The sequence below is a fragment of the Neomonachus schauinslandi genome, chromosome 4, assembly GCF_002201575.2.
Source record: "Neomonachus schauinslandi chromosome 4, ASM220157v2, whole genome shotgun sequence".
NCBI classification, from domain to species: Eukaryota; Metazoa; Chordata; class Mammalia; order Carnivora; family Phocidae; genus Neomonachus; species Neomonachus schauinslandi.
Genome location: NC_058406.1, coordinates 186,608,391 through 186,622,868, shown reverse-complemented (window position 1 = coordinate 186,622,868; position 14,478 = coordinate 186,608,391). Strand labels below are relative to the sequence as shown.

The 14,478-nt window shown below is 62.3% G+C and overlaps 2 protein-coding genes across 2 annotated transcripts; both read left to right on the top strand.

The window, feature by feature from the left end:
- Nucleotides 1-1,084: 1,084 nt before the first annotated feature.
- LYNX1 (Ly6/neurotoxin 1) lies at nt 1,085-7,139 on the top strand. Its single transcript, XM_021688496.1, has 4 exons — nt 1,085-1,181; nt 2,430-2,612; nt 2,830-2,931; nt 3,140-7,139. The coding sequence occupies exons 2-4, from the start codon at nt 2,561-2,563 to the stop codon at nt 3,334-3,336; spliced, it is 351 nt and encodes a 116-aa protein (XP_021544171.1). The 5' UTR covers nt 1,085-1,181; nt 2,430-2,560; the 3' UTR covers nt 3,337-7,139.
- Nucleotides 7,140-8,274: 1,135 nt separating this feature from the next.
- Nucleotides 8,275-13,222, top strand: SLURP2 (secreted LY6/PLAUR domain containing 2). The gene is made up of 3 exons (XM_021688905.1): nt 8,275-8,348; nt 11,685-11,783; nt 12,046-13,222. Exons 1-3 carry the CDS (start codon nt 8,297-8,299, stop codon nt 12,180-12,182), a joined length of 288 nt encoding a protein of 95 aa, XP_021544580.1. The 5' UTR covers nt 8,275-8,296; the 3' UTR covers nt 12,183-13,222.
- The last annotated feature ends 1,256 nt before the right edge of the window (nt 13,223-14,478 follow it).

The following is a 14,478-nucleotide window of genomic DNA, read 5'->3' as shown; positions in this document are numbered from 1 at the left end:
TGTTGTGTTTTCTTTTTCACATTAGAAAAAAAATGAAACATTTAGGGCCCATGAACATTTTAAATTTTGCCTAAAACAGAACAAAAGCTAAATGTTGAAGTAAAGTTATGTAAGTAAAAAACAGTTATTTAGTATTGATATTATTATGGTTGGAGGGGGTCCATGAAATAATGGGATCCTTTCAAGGCTTGCCTTTACACTTTGCTAGATGGGACCAGGAGCGGGGACTGAAGCCCAGAAATGCTAAGTAAAATGTGGAAGTCACTCAGCAGCTAAGGCAGGGCGAGGTGGGGACCCAGGCAGGCTGAATAGGGAGCGAGGTCCAGGGGTCACTGCGCCCTGGGACAGCTCCAAGCAGCACCTCTGTTGAACTGAGCTCAAGGACTAGGGCCCGGGTGATGGTGTGGGCAAGGGGGCAAAATGCATCTGGCAGAAGCAGGGAGAGGACAGGGAGAGCCAGAAGATTCAGTGGGGTGACTGCGGCCAGACCCCGTGGAGATAGCTCCTGAATGGTGCACGTGCATCTGAGGATCGCATGGGTATCACTGCGGGGCCGCACTTCGCGGTTCCCGACGTACGCGACGCCAGGGCTGGGGTTTGAGTCCACGTGGGCGGGGGGGGGCGGGGGGGGGGGGGGGCCGGAGGCGGGCCCCGGGGGGGGGGGGGTGGAGCCTGGGCGGACCTGGGGTGGGGGCGGAAACAGCGGAGCCGGGGCGGGGCTGAGACTGGGCGGAGCTGGGGCGTGACCGAGACGAAACGGAGGGGGCGTGCCGAGCTGGGGCGGAGCCGGGGCGGGGATTGGGCGGGGCTGGGAAGGGGAGTGGAGCGGGGCGGGGCGAGACTGGGCAGGGCTGGGGCGGGGCCGAGACTAAATAGAGCCGAGGGGGTCGGAGCTGGAGAGGGGGCGGGGCCGGAGCGGGGCTGGGACGGACTGGAGCGCGGGCGGGGGTGGGGTACGGAGACTGGAACGAGCTGGAGGGGGGCGGGCCAGGGCCGGGTCCGGGGAGGGTCCAAAGCCGGCCGGGGCGGGCCGGGGCGGGCCGGGGCGGGGCCTCCTGCAGTGAGCTCACGCGCGGTGGGAGGCTTCCAGCGGCAGAGGCTGCGGAGCGGTTTTGCGGCGTGGTCACTGCGGGGCTCGGACCATCGCGCTGTCAGACCGAGCGGTCGGCGAGCAGCCGCGGGTGAGTCCCGGGCGCAGCGGAGGTACAGTGTGCTGAAGGTCACTGTTGAGGTCACCCCGAAACCTTCCCCCTCTGCTTGGGACCGCAGTCTTTGGGGCGGAGCTCTCCGGGAGGGGGCGGGGAGCGCTGAAGCCGCAGGCCTGGCCTCACTCAGGCCTTTGGCATCCTGAAGTTGACTCTTGGGAAATGGGGTCTGGGAGAAGTGTTGGTTTGATGTTCTCGGGGAGGGCGGAGTCTAATTTAGTCCCCTGGGGTGGGGACGCTGTGCACCCCCCACCGCCCCCGAATATCCCCGCAGGGCGGAGGGGAGTCGTAGTCCAGACTTCCCCCAACCCCTTACCAGAGACTGAATGTCTTCATCGCAAACATCGTATGGAAACTGGGAAGTTAGTTCTTCCTGCTGTTTTGCCCAAGTGCCCCTCTGGAACACATTCAAAGCGCACTTCCCCCACCGCCTGATCAGAGCTCATCACTGCCGGGGGCTCCCCCTGTGTCTCCCGCTGTGGCCAGGGACTCAGACCTGAAAGGCCCAAGTAAGGCTGGGCTCTGGAGGTCTTCCTGGGAGAGCGGCCCCCACCTGGGCCCTTAAAGGAGCAGAAGTGGGGGACCCACTCAGGGATACCCCAGTGATGTGGTTTTGGAATACAGGTGAGGTTTGGTGGGGTGGGGTCTGGAGCCCACGACCAAGAAAGAATTCTTGAGAGGTCTGTGGTGCAAAATGGTGGTTTTTTTAAAGCCCAGGTCGGGACCGTGGGCAGAAGGAGCTGCACTGGGGTTGTGAGGAGCAATTGATTATATACTGTGGGGTTGGTGGAGGGAAGGAAAAACGGAGGTTTTCAAAAGACCTTTCATATGCTAAAGAGGACCTACAAGATACTGGAGGCCTTGCTGTTGTCAAGGTTTTTTTTTCCTTGTAGTAAAGCAATAACATTAAGACAGTTGGGAGCTTCCTGGAACAATATCCCATATCCTACCCAGGAGTGGGGGCGGGGGGAGGTTGCTAGGTGTCCGCTTATGCTTTGTCTTCAGCTCGCCTTCATCACCAGGAGCAAAGGGGAGGGGAAGCAGTGAGGAGAGACCCACCCCTGGGGCCCAGTCCTGCACTCAGGGCCTTAGGTGAGGATAGGGCCCCTGCATGAACCACTGCCCCTTCAGTCTGCACAGGTCTGCACAGAACTTCTCTGCCCAGGTCCCCTGGGGTCCCTCAGTCCCCGTGGTGACCACCTGTCTTCGTCCCCCTCTGTGCAGGACTGCCGTGCCTCCAGTAAACCAGGAGCTCCGGGACAGCAGGGGGGTTGTCTGCCCCCTCTTCTCCCTGCCCCAGCCCCAGCCTGGATTGTTCACCTCACCACTCCCACTCTGTCCTCTCACCTCCAGCCATGGCGCCCCTGCTCACCCTGTTCCTGGTGGCCCTGGTGGGCCTCCCTCTGGGTAAGACGGATGGAGAACAGAAGGATGGACAGCCCCATGTTCGGGGTCAGGTGGGCCAGAAGTGGGGAGGGAGGCCAGAACTCCTAACCACCTCTCCTTCCAGCTGTTCTGCCCTGGGCAAGGTGATGGGACCTGGGGTCTGGTGGGCTGGAGGAAAGGCCTCTCCCTGTTCGGGGACCCGCCCCACCCAGCTCCCACCCCATCCCCTGGCCCCCAGCCCAGGCTCTGGACTGCCATGTGTGCGCCTACAATGGAGAGAACTGCTTCAACCCCATGCGCTGCCCGGCCATGGTCACCTACTGCATGACCACGCGCACCTGTGAGTCAGTGGGTGCCCCCAGCAGCGCTTTCTGGGAGGCGTGAGGGGTGTTCTTTCCTGCCCCTGGGAGTGTGGGACCCTGAGGAGGGAGGCTCCCACTTGCCCTAGGATTCTTTCTGGGAGCACCTGGCTCAGGGAGAACCGGCCCTAAAGGCCCTGCACACCAGGGTGGGCCAACCTGGGGTCCTTGCCCGCCTCCCCTCTGCAGACTACACCCCGACCAAGATGAAGGTGAGCAAGTCATGCGTGCCCAGCTGCTTCGAGACCGTGTATGATGGTTACTCCAAACACGCCTCTACCACCTCCTGCTGCCAATATGACCTCTGTAACAGAGCTGGCCTCTCCGTCCCCGGGACCCTGGCCCTGGCCCCCATATTCCTGGCTACCCTCTGGGGTCTGCTGTAAACCCCCGCCCCCCACTCAGACCCACTCAAGGACAAAGTTCTGAGAGGCTCAGCCCTACCCTTTCACCCTGTACACCCCACCCACCTTCTGCACACACAGAGACCACCCACCCCCCACCCAGCCACACCCAGGACTGCCTGCTAGAGTGCCCACCACCCTGGGCCTCGCTCCCAGACCACAACCTTCCATTAGCGAAAGACTGATGTGGGATCAGCCCTCCCAAAGGTGTCTGGCAAAGTGTGCTGCTTAGTTGGGGTCCTCAGTTGGCTGAGGAACACTGATTTGCAGGGAGACTTGGCCCACCTTCCTGGCAGCTCTGGGAGCAAAGCCCTGCCCCAGTCTGCCTGGTAAGTGTGTGGAGGCGCAGGGCAAAGCAGGGACCCAGGATGGGTGGGGGACTGTCCTGGGAAGAAGGGCTTGCTGGGGCGCCAGGAGGGCTGTCTCTGTGCTCTGACTGAGGCCAGGAGCTGCCCAGGGTAAGTGTGGCATAAAGGGCCATGTGAGGAAGGCCTTTGTCCCCGTCAGCTGTCCCAGGTAGGAGTGCCAGGAAGCCCGGTATATCCAGGCAGCCCTTGGCTGGGGGCTTGGGGGTGGGCTCATCCTAAAGAGGACCCTCAGGCCCCCAGTCTCAGAAGCCTAGTAAGAGGTTCTTCCCTTCTTGCTCTGCCAAATCCTTGACCTTTCCCCCTCCCCTCCCCTGGCCTGAGGCTGGCCAGCACTTGGGGGCAGGGCAGGCAGGCGGCTATATTTGGTGGAGCCTGAGAGCTGACCCCAGGGCTATTTTCAGCAGGGAGGGAAGGAAGCTGAGTGGGGCCAAAACAGCCTGGTCTTCAGCCCAAGCATGCCCCTTAATGGAGGGGGGTGAGCTGCAGCAGGTGTCCGAGAGTCGGCCAGGGCTGGGGGGATCCTGGAAGTCCACCTGGGACAGAGGCTGGGAGAGGCGGGGTCTGGGATGCAGATGACCAGACTTCCCCCGGGAAGTCGCGCCCCGGGATTTCCTCTGCAACCCCAATCCCAACAACCACTGTCCACACCCACTGGCCCCCTTCCGCTGTGGCCTGCAGGCCTGGCTGAATGAGTGCTGGCTGAGCTGGCCTTGGCCCCAAAGGCAGAGCCCATCAGCCTGAGAGTTTCCACAGGACCCTCTACCCTCTGACTCCACCTGAGGGGAGAGAGAGATCCACCCTGGGCTGAAGAGCTCCCTCCTTGATTTGATGAGTGGTCTGCAGGTGCCCCCAACCCAGTGGGGCATTGGGACCCCCAAGGGCCCAAGAATTGGCATTATTTAAAGGGTACCCAGCCTAGGTGAATCCCATCCCTGGCCTGGTTTGGGAAACAAGAGTCCGCCCAGCACATATCCAGCCCTTATCCTGGATAAGGGTTACCTGACCAGTGTCCCCAGCTCTGGTGTCTGTAGAGGGCCCAGGAGCCCCTTCTAGCTGTCTGGTCCTCAGTTGGCAGGATTGTGGCAAATGCCTATGTGGTGGGATTGTCCCTGGAACTCAGGAGCCCATGGCCCTAAAACGTGGCCCTCATCGGGGGGCCTGTGCTGGAGAGTCTGCCTGGAGAGCTTCACCCAGTGTCCCCAGAGCTCAAGGGATTGGGAGAGCCTGCGTGAGCCTCAGTAGGGGTCCTCAGGCAGAGCTGGTTGGACCTCCCAGAAGGTCCGGGAAGATGGGCCTCATCCTGGGCGGGAAGGAGCTGCACCCCAAGGAGTGTCTGGTTAAGAACTCGGTCCCCACAGGAGACCTGGGTGTCTCCTCCCCCTGAAGCCCAATACAGTATGGACCTTCCCTGGGGGAGGCTGGGAGCAAGCCAGACCCCAGCCCTGAGCTCTCACAGGTCCAGCAGGATCCCCAGAAGTGGTCAGCCTCGGGGAAGTGACTCAGCTCCCCCACAGAACTGGCTGGAAGGCCAGCAGAGGCCTCTGGATGCGGAAGCCAGCAGGAAGAAAGGGTGGACATGGGCCTCCAGCCCTAGCCACCCTTGGCTTCCTGACTCAGTGGGAGAGGCTTGGAAGCAGTTGGTAAACTGCTTGTGTAAGACCTTTGTCCTGGGTCAGCAGGCGTCCCAGGCCACAGCTGGAAGGAGCATAGGATCAAGCCCTCCCTCCCCTCGGTGGATGGTGAAGTTAGAGGCCTGCCTGGCCACTTGTGGGCTCTGGGGTCACTGAGAGCAGGGAGCTGGGCTTGCCGTGGTATGGGGATGCTTCTTATACCTGCCTTCTGTCCCCATCTGTCCATCCTCCGCTGTGACCTGGTCCAAACCCAGGGCCCACAACATTGCACCCGGCCCGCAGGACAATGCCCCCACCCCACCCACCTACCCACAGGGCCCTGGCCTGCTGGGCTGTCCTCAGAACCCAGCACAGAGCCCTCGGGAGGCCCTCAACTAATACGGGGCCGGCCCCTAGAGGGAAGCCTGTGACACTGAACTCGAAGGCAGTGCCAGTGGGAATGGCACCGACAAGGACGGGAGCTGATCTCTGTGGCTTCCTTTGTCCCGGCTGCAAGCACTCCACGTCCACCCTGCAAGGTGTGAGCCATTACCACGCCCCCTTTACAGGTGAGGAAGCTGAGGCCCAGCGTGACCGGGGTGCCCAACCACCACACCCCTGCCCCACTAGGCAGAGTCTTCGCCCACCAGCTGGGAGACTGCATCCCTGAGCCCGGGGCGGGGAAGCCAAGGAGGGGAATTGTAAACTGAAAGCGATCTGAGCCTGTGAAATACTTCTAAGAGCTTAGGGTCAGGAAAGCTCTAGAAGGAGAAGAGTGGAACCAGAGATCTGAGAAGCCGTGAGGCCCCCAGGCAGGCGTCCAGCCCTGTGTCTGTGTCCCGGGCCGTGGGCTGGGGTCGCAGAGAGGAGGGCACAGGGACAGCAGGCTGCCCCCAGGCAGTGGGGCATGTCCGCTGTGGGGATCCCTCCAGCAGAAATGAGTACCCCCTCGATGTGGATGGATGCTCGGGCTCCCGGAAGCTCTCTGGGGCGTCCCAAGTCTGGAAGCAGCCTGAGCGTCTCTGTGCCGTGCCGCCGCCCGTGACGACCCTCGGAGCCCAGCTGAGGAGCTGGGCTGCAGGCGCTGAGCTGGGGGCACAGGTTGGCGTCTGCAGCCAGAGGCAGCTCCAGGGCTGTGCGTGCAGCCTGGCCCCGCTGCATGCAGAAGGCAGCAGGAAGGGGTGCATCCAGAGCGCCAGCCCCGCCAGCCCCGCTGCTGGTGGGCTGGTGCTGGGCAGGGGGCAGGGAGGCTGGACCAACTGCCCCACCTCCCTTGGCAGCGGCTGATTTGTTTGTTAAACATGTATCTTACCTCTGGAAAGGGTACAAAGAAACTGGGACGGCTCTTTCTTTCTCCTGCCCCCCCTCAGTGAGTTTTGTTGGATTCTACAACTCGGGGTGCCTGGAGGTCATCACGCATGTCTCTGAGCCTCAGCTGTCTCATTGATAAAGTGGGAATGATGGTTCCCACCAAGCCGAGGCCTCGGGGGGATGGACGAGGCTGTGGGTGTACGTGCCCAGCCCAGGGCCTAGCACACAGGAAGCCTCTGATGGACAGACAGACGGATCGATGGGAGGTCCATCTTGCCTTCATGCCACTTGCGAGGTCTTGGCACTTCGAGGGCCGTGCCCCTGCCGGCAGCTAATGCTAACCCCTAGCCCTGACCCTGACCTTGATCAGCATGAGAATCCGCCTTCAGCCAGGGCGCCCTCCTTGGCTCACTCTAGCCCTCAGAGAGGCCCCCTCAGTATCTCAAGTGTGTGAATAAATGGATGAATAAATATGTCTGCCCTTGGTCGGTCCTCACCAGCCACCTCAGCCCAAGCTCAGCTCCCCCTGTCCGGTCTGGTAGGGCTGGTCCTGCCGGCTGTGTTGGTCCTGGACTCCAGTTCACCCTGGCTCATCCAGTTGCCCCTGGAGCCAGGGCTGGCACGGGGCAAGGGGACGACCCGTGGGAGAGGAGCGAGCCGGAGAGGCAGGAGGATCCCGGGGCTCCAGGGAAAGCGGCTGGCCCACCAACTCACCCAGCTGCTCCCTTTGAGAGGGGTCCCTAGAGAAGGCTGGAGGGGGCCAGGGGAGGGAGGCGTGACCCCGGGAACCCACCTGCCACCCGGGCTTTCAGGCTCCTCCACCTGGGAGCAGGGTCTGAATCCACCCAGCCCCCAGCCCTGAGTCCACCACATAGAGCAGCGGACAAATGCCACTCAGCAGCCAGAGCTTACACAGGGCTCCGCGGGCGGGCAGCGTCAACGCCCCGCAGACGCCCCCTGCGCTGCCCCCATCCTTCCCCAGCCCCCGCCAGCTTGGGCAGAACAGTGTGGCTGGCGGACCTGTGCCCTTTTGGGCCCTCACCCATCATGGGACCCTTTTAAATACGTCTCTGCTACCCGCCCCTCCCCCCCCCCCCCCCCCCGGGGGGAAAACAGCGCAGGTCTTGTGTCCTGCAGTGTGAGCTCGGTGACAACCACGAGCCCGCATGACTCCTAGCAAGGCAGGCAGCCCCCCACGGCCACTTCTGGACAAAGGCCCATCTGACAGGCAGGACCGCTGAGGACGCCCATGTTCTGCCTCTGCGGAGAGTGCTGGTCATCCAGCGCCTAGGGGGCAGTTTTGGCTGGCCCTAAGCTTCGCTGGCATGTTGAGGGGGAAGGGTGAGCTCAGGCCCGTGCTGGACCCTCGTTCCAGTTCCTCGCAGGAAAACCAGAGTCTGTGAGCTGAGGGTCCGCCCTGTGCTAGGTGGTCTTACCTGATCCCCACGCTGCAACCTGATGGGCAAGGAAAGAGGTCTGCGTGATAAACTGGGCTTGCCCTCGGGCCTGGGGGCTGGGTGGGCCCCAGCCTGGCTTCGTGGCTGAGTCAGCTGCCAGGTGAGTCAGACCGCGGAGTCGACGGGGGCGGGGCGGGAACAGCAGGTATAAGACGGCAGCTGGGTACCCCGGGAGCCAGCCTCACCCCAAGAGACCATGCGGCTGCTCCCCGGGCTCTTGCTGGCCGCTGCCTTGAGCCTGGAGCTGGGTGAGTCCAGGGGCCACCTCCTCCCCCACTGCTCTAAGCCGGTCCCCCAACCCCAGCCAGCACCGAGCCCTGCACTGTGGCTCCTCACCTCAGGGAAGCCCAATTCCTGCCCCCTCCACCCCTTTGTCTGGGCGCTAGACCCTCCCCACCTGCCACCTCCTACTGCCTGCTTGTGGACAGCACTCAGTAGTTCTCCTCCACCCCCTCCTGGACCCACAGGCCCATCAGCCGAGCGCTCAGTGCTGTCCTTGTCCCTGTAAGGGCTGCCCACCTCCCAGTGCCCTGCCCCGAGCTTGACAGCCCTCTCCCCCCACCTCCCCCACAGCTTCTCCAACTCAACAGTGACCCCCCACACTGAGTGTGAGGGCCTCTTTCAGCTCCCCCTGGCCTGCACCTGTTTCCTAGGACCACCCTCTTCTGGCCCCCTCCTAACTCTCTTCTGGCTGAGACTCGGGTCTCTCCTCCCTTGCTCAGGCTTCCTGAGGGGCCAGTTCCCCACTCTGGCTGTTGCTGTGCCGTCCCCACGTCTGCTATCGCTGACCCCATCCTGTCCAGCTCCAGGCCCATTGGACCAGATGCCTGCCTAAGGGCTTCTTGGGCACCTCTCCTCAAATGGGTTTGCCCACATCTGGCCTCACCTTCCTACCGCACCCGAGGTGGGATGGCATCTCCACCCGCCCACCCAGAGGCCCGAACAAAACCAACTAGACACCCGATCCAACTGCAACCAGCCCCACCCCCCAGCCCTCACCTGGCAAGGCCTCTGTCTCTATATCTGGGTCAGCATCCTCCTCACGGCCCGCGGCCCTAAATGAGATAGAGCGAGTGTCTGGACGGCCCCTGGCATGGGCATCGGGCTCCACCCAGCACCGTCTGGGATCCGCTACCGTCTCACCTGCGGGAACCCTCCCCAGGCCCGGGCTCTTGCAGGCTCTCTGTTCGGTGGGGAAGGTCTGTGAGGCTCAGGGCCCAGGTCTCCTCAATGAGCCCTAAGAACTGCCTCAGGGTCATCGGTGTGGATGGACAGGGGTGGGGAAAGGCTTTGTCACCACCAGGGCTGTCACAGGGGTTGCGTGGCATCCAGGAGTGGCCACCCACAGGCCCCTCCTCCCTCCCCTGGCTCAGCCCAGGTCCAGTGGATCACAGGCGCCCCACATGCCACAGCATTGCTCGTGTCCTCTCCCTGCTCCCCAGGAGAAGCACACCCGCCCCCCCCAGTCCACATGCCAGCCCCGCTTCAGAGTGAGCCGGGATCAGAGTGGGAGGTGTGCTGTCTGCAACACAGTGTGAGCCAGGACAGGACACAAGCGTGGTCAGCTGCACCCACAGCCCTGCCACCTGGCTGCCCTTCCTTCCTTCCTTCCTTCCCTCCCTCCACAAAGCTCTCCCGAGCCCCACTAGGTACAGAGGAGGATGCTCTGGGGGCACGGAAGAGTGGGTGAAATACCCCACCCATGTCTTTCACGTCGGAGGCGGTGGGGGCAGGGAGGGAGCCCTGAGCAAGATCACATGGGGGCAGGGACACTGTCACCAGGCTGGAGCAGAGGTGCCAGCAACTTGGGGTGGGCATGTCAAAGGAGGAGCCATCAACTCTGCCTGGAAATCCAGAAGGCCTTCTTAGAGGAGGTGGCATTTGAGCTGGGGCCTGTTTTGCCCGGAAGGCAGAAGGAAGAACATGGGCAAAGCAGGGAGGCATTTGGGAGGCTGAGCAGATGAGAGCGGGAGGCAGGAACTGCGTTTCTCACCGGGGTACCCTTGGGGCACAGACACCCCGGCTTTCCAGGTGACATTCCCCTGTCTGTCCATTAGGTGGCATACTCAGCTTACCACACCCTCATCGGGTTTGATGTGAGGGTGGCTTCAAGCAGCTTTGATGGGCTTTGTGACAAGCGCTGTCACCTTTCCTGGTCACCTGTGGGGTCTCAGATTGCTCTGTGGGGCTGGCAGACGAGTCAAGGCTGATGGTGGGCACATTCCCATGGTGGAGACTTCCTTGTCTCCATCACCTGCTCTGTGGTTCTGGGAGGAGGCCACCCACATCCCCAGGGGGTGAGCAGAGGGCTCAGGGCTGGCCAGGAGGCGCAGTGTGCCCCTGCCCAGGTGTGCATGTGTGCGCCCGTGCATACTGTGGTTTGGTGAAAGCGTGCGATGCATCATCGTGGCCACAGACCTGGGTCTGAAAGCGTGCTGGTCTGGGGCAGGTCGAGGGCAACGCTGATGGCGGGGCTGGGGCCGCCTAGCAGAGGCCCGAAGGACTGACTGGGGGGGCGGGGGGGGGCGTGAGTACACTGCCCTGGACTGTGGCAGGAGCTTCCTGGGGCTCCGAGCCTGCACATGGTGAGCGTGCGTGGTGCGGGCCTCGCAGCTCGTCCCACTGGCTCTGTGACTGGGAGGGTGCTGGGTCTGCACGTGCAGAAGGCCCGAGCAGGCCTGGGCACCGTGGCTCGGGACCTGGACAGAAACCCTGAGTGCAGGAACCAGAGAAGGAGACGCAGGGAGGGAGGGAGGAAGTTCGAGGCAAGAAGCATGGGGGATGGGTACAGAGGGACAGAGAGCCCCACGCAGCGCCCACATGCAAGGACAGGGCTGATGGGCAGATCTGCCAGACATTTCGGGGATGAACTTAGTATTTCCAAAGCCTCCAGGTTGTCCCCATAGATGAAACATCAACCAAAACTGTGCCAGCCTCTCTCCTGTCCCTTTCATTGTCCAGCTCTTCTGTCCCCCTTGCTTCCCCACTCCCCACGGAGGCTGTGGAGGCCCCACCACCACGGAGGTGTCTGTGGGCCTAAGGGGTCCTGCTCAGGCCCCGCAGAGGAAACATGGGCATGGTCATGTCTTGGGGAGTCCTCACCACCTTCCCCCCATCCCAAACTCCCCCCAACCCTCAACTCCTTCTGCGTGAGGCCCCTGCTCATCCACTCCCCTGGGGGGGGGGGCACACAGCGAGCCCGGGAAGACCCCATCCTGCCTCCCAGCCCAGCACTGTCCTGGGTGGACGGACTCGAAGAGCTGCCTCCAGCTGCAGCCGCCCCAGCTGTGGCCCTGGGCCTGACCACCTGCATCCTGGGAAGAGCAGTCCCACAGGATGGCAGGGCAGAGGGCCAGGACCTTGCCCAGCCCCGGGCTGAGGCTTGGGACATGGTGACCTTCTCCCCACCCCCCTATCTGAGAGGTCTTGAGGGATCGGGCACCCTGGGATGAGGGCCTAGGGTCCTAAGAATGAGAGGGGGGCACTGGGTGGGAAAAGAGGGTGCTGTTAGGTGGGCGTTGCCCATCCCTGTGTCCCTCTTTGTGTGTGTGTCCATCCACCTGTCCCTCCACCCGCGGCTGCAGCCGGAGCCTTGAATTGTCACCAGTGCAAGGGCTTCGGAGGGTGCCACCACGCGGCCAGATGCCCCCGGGGCTCCAACTACTGCGTCAGCATTGGCACCCGTGAGTAGGGGACGCGCGGGGTGGGCCAGCTGTGCCCTCCTTGCCCAGGAGAAGAGACGCAGGCTCAGACTGGGCAGAGCTGATCCAGGCTCCCAACCAGTCAGGAACAGGGCGAGGGGAGCATCCGCTGACCTCCGCGCAGGAAAGGACCCAAGGGAGGGGGCCGGTGACGCCCAGTTTGGGGACTCACTCTGGGCTTGGTGGCAGGTGGGGCAGGGGGCACGGGCAGCTCAGAGCCTCAGGGAGCTTCTGTCCACCCCAGGAGACCCCTTCAGCGTCATTGACCTGCCTCTGGTGACCAAATCGTGCTACAGCAACTGCCCGGACATCCTCAGCCTGGGCCTGGGCCCCAACGTGTCCATCGTCTGCTGCCAGTACAACCTCTGCAACATCGACTGACCCCCCCCCCCGGCTCTCCCCCCACCCCCCGCGCTGTCCCCCCTCACGGAGCTAAGACAGCGCCCGAGCCCCAGGCCGACGCTGCTCCCCAGGCAGCTGAGCCGTGGCACCAGGGCCGGGGAGGGGGGTGGCGGGTGGCGGCGCGCTCGAGGAGGAGCCCGGGGCAGAGCAGGAGCGCGCGGAAGAACTAGAGGCGGCCCTGGGTGGGTCGGGGGAGGGGGAGAGGCATTTGGCGGAGCCGGAAAGGGGAGGATGGAAGGAACAGAGCAGGCAGGTGAGAGGGTGAGGCTGGGGACGGCCCCGCCCCCGCCCCCCGCACAGGTGCACGGGCGCCCCCGCCCCAGCACCCCCGGGGAACTTTTAATCATGGCTCCAGCCAGCCTCCAGCTGCGAAGTGGACCAAGAGCCCCCCAACCAGGGGGCATGGCTCCTCCCCACCACATGACCCCCAGGCACAGCGCCCAGGCCTTTCCTTGTCCTTACCCTGGCCACGCTCTCATGAAAGAAAACGTGGAAGAGCCAATGCGGTGGTGCAGCCGCCCAGTGTGGGGGGCGGGGGACAGCGTCCCAGCACAGAGTGACCCCACACAGAGGCACAAGCAGGGCCTCGGGCCAGCGGGGCTGGGGGCACGTGGGAGGGTGTCTCTCCAGACCGCGGAGTGCGTCCCCTGATGCTGCTAACGGCTGCACGAACCTGAGACTCGGAGAGCAGAGGCCACATACGGAAGACCGCATTCTCTGCACGTCCATTTCTTCGAGATGCTCAGCACAGGCAAATCCGAAGAGGCAGGGAGCCAGCGAGCGGTGGCCAGGGCCCGCTGGGAATGCGCTGGTGCGCGGGGGTGGCAGCCCAAGGGCGGGGGTGGGGGGTAGGGGGGGGGGTTCTTCCTGAGCCTGACTGGGGATGGTTGCAGGACCTGGGAATATACCAGAAACACTTGCAGTGGATGAATTGGATGGAATGTGAAGCATGTTCAATAAAGCTGTTACAAATTAAAAAGAGGAAAAAAGAAAAAAGTGTTTGAAAGAAAAACAAGACTAAAAATCCAGACTGAGAAAGATTCATGTTTCTTAGAATATCTAAGTGAAATACATGAAAAAGTACGATACACAAAACTAAAACACAGAAGACAAAGTAGGAAATGCCTGCCACACATGGGAATACCTGTGAACACTAAAGAATACTTCCGAATCCGCAAGGAGGAGCAAAGGACCTTAGCAACAGGTTCACCGAAAAGGAAAGTCAAGCACACTCAGAGTCACAAAGGAACAAAGTCAAAGTAGTGTTTCAATCGATGAGTGAGCACACAGGGAAGACGGGGTGAGGATGGGCGGGAAGCCATCCCACTGTGCCTCTGGGTGTGGGGTGGCCCTGCCCCCAGAGGGCAAGTCCGCTGCAGGCATGAAACTCTAAGATGCCCCCAGAACTCTGTTGAGTGCTGGACCCCAAAATGTCACCAAACACCCATGCACGGGAGGGAGTGGCCGCCCACACAGAGCCTGCGCCTCCCCTGCTTGAGGCTCAAGAATCTGGTGAAAGGCAGGGCTCCCAAAGTGGGCGCCTGGTGAGGGCTGTGTGAGCACCCTGATAAAGTAGTTCAGGACTCCCAGGCAGGGGTTCTGAGTCTAGAGGTGTAAACGGATGTCCCCTGGTTTTCACTGAAGAGCGGATGGGTCTTTCACAAAGTTCCTGCAAACCTCCTGGAAGGGTCAGGCCGTGGTGGGCGGGGGAGTAGAAGCACTGATCACATAGACAAGGAGCCCATGGCAGGTGGACGGCGAGGGTTCCCAGGTGTCCCCAGCTCTGTGCCTCCGAGTGCACGTCCCACTGGAAGATGCTGGCCACAGCACAGACGGGAGCAGCCCGATGCCTGCTCATACACAGGTGGCCATACAGTGGGCACATCCACATCTGGGTCCTTCAGGAAGCGCACGGCAGAAAGGGCTGCCTCTGGGAGAACTCTACACCCCGCACTTCCTTCACAGGGTAGAAACATGAGCTTAGGAGCCATCAGTCTACTCTGCTGGACCCCACAGGGGAACAGGTGACCAGGAGCCGAGGACACCCCTCTGCCTTCCTGGGTTCGGCACACTGCCCAGAGGAGTCACCCAAAGGCAGGTGGAGAGGAAGCCTAGCAGGGAGATGTACCCCAGCAGAGAAGCTATAACCCTGATCACACGCTCAGCCCTGATCCTGGTCACTCTGAGCCCTGATCCTGGTCACACACTGAGCCCTGATTCTGGTCACACTGAGCCCTGATCCTGGTCACACTCTGAGCCCTGATCCTGGTCACAG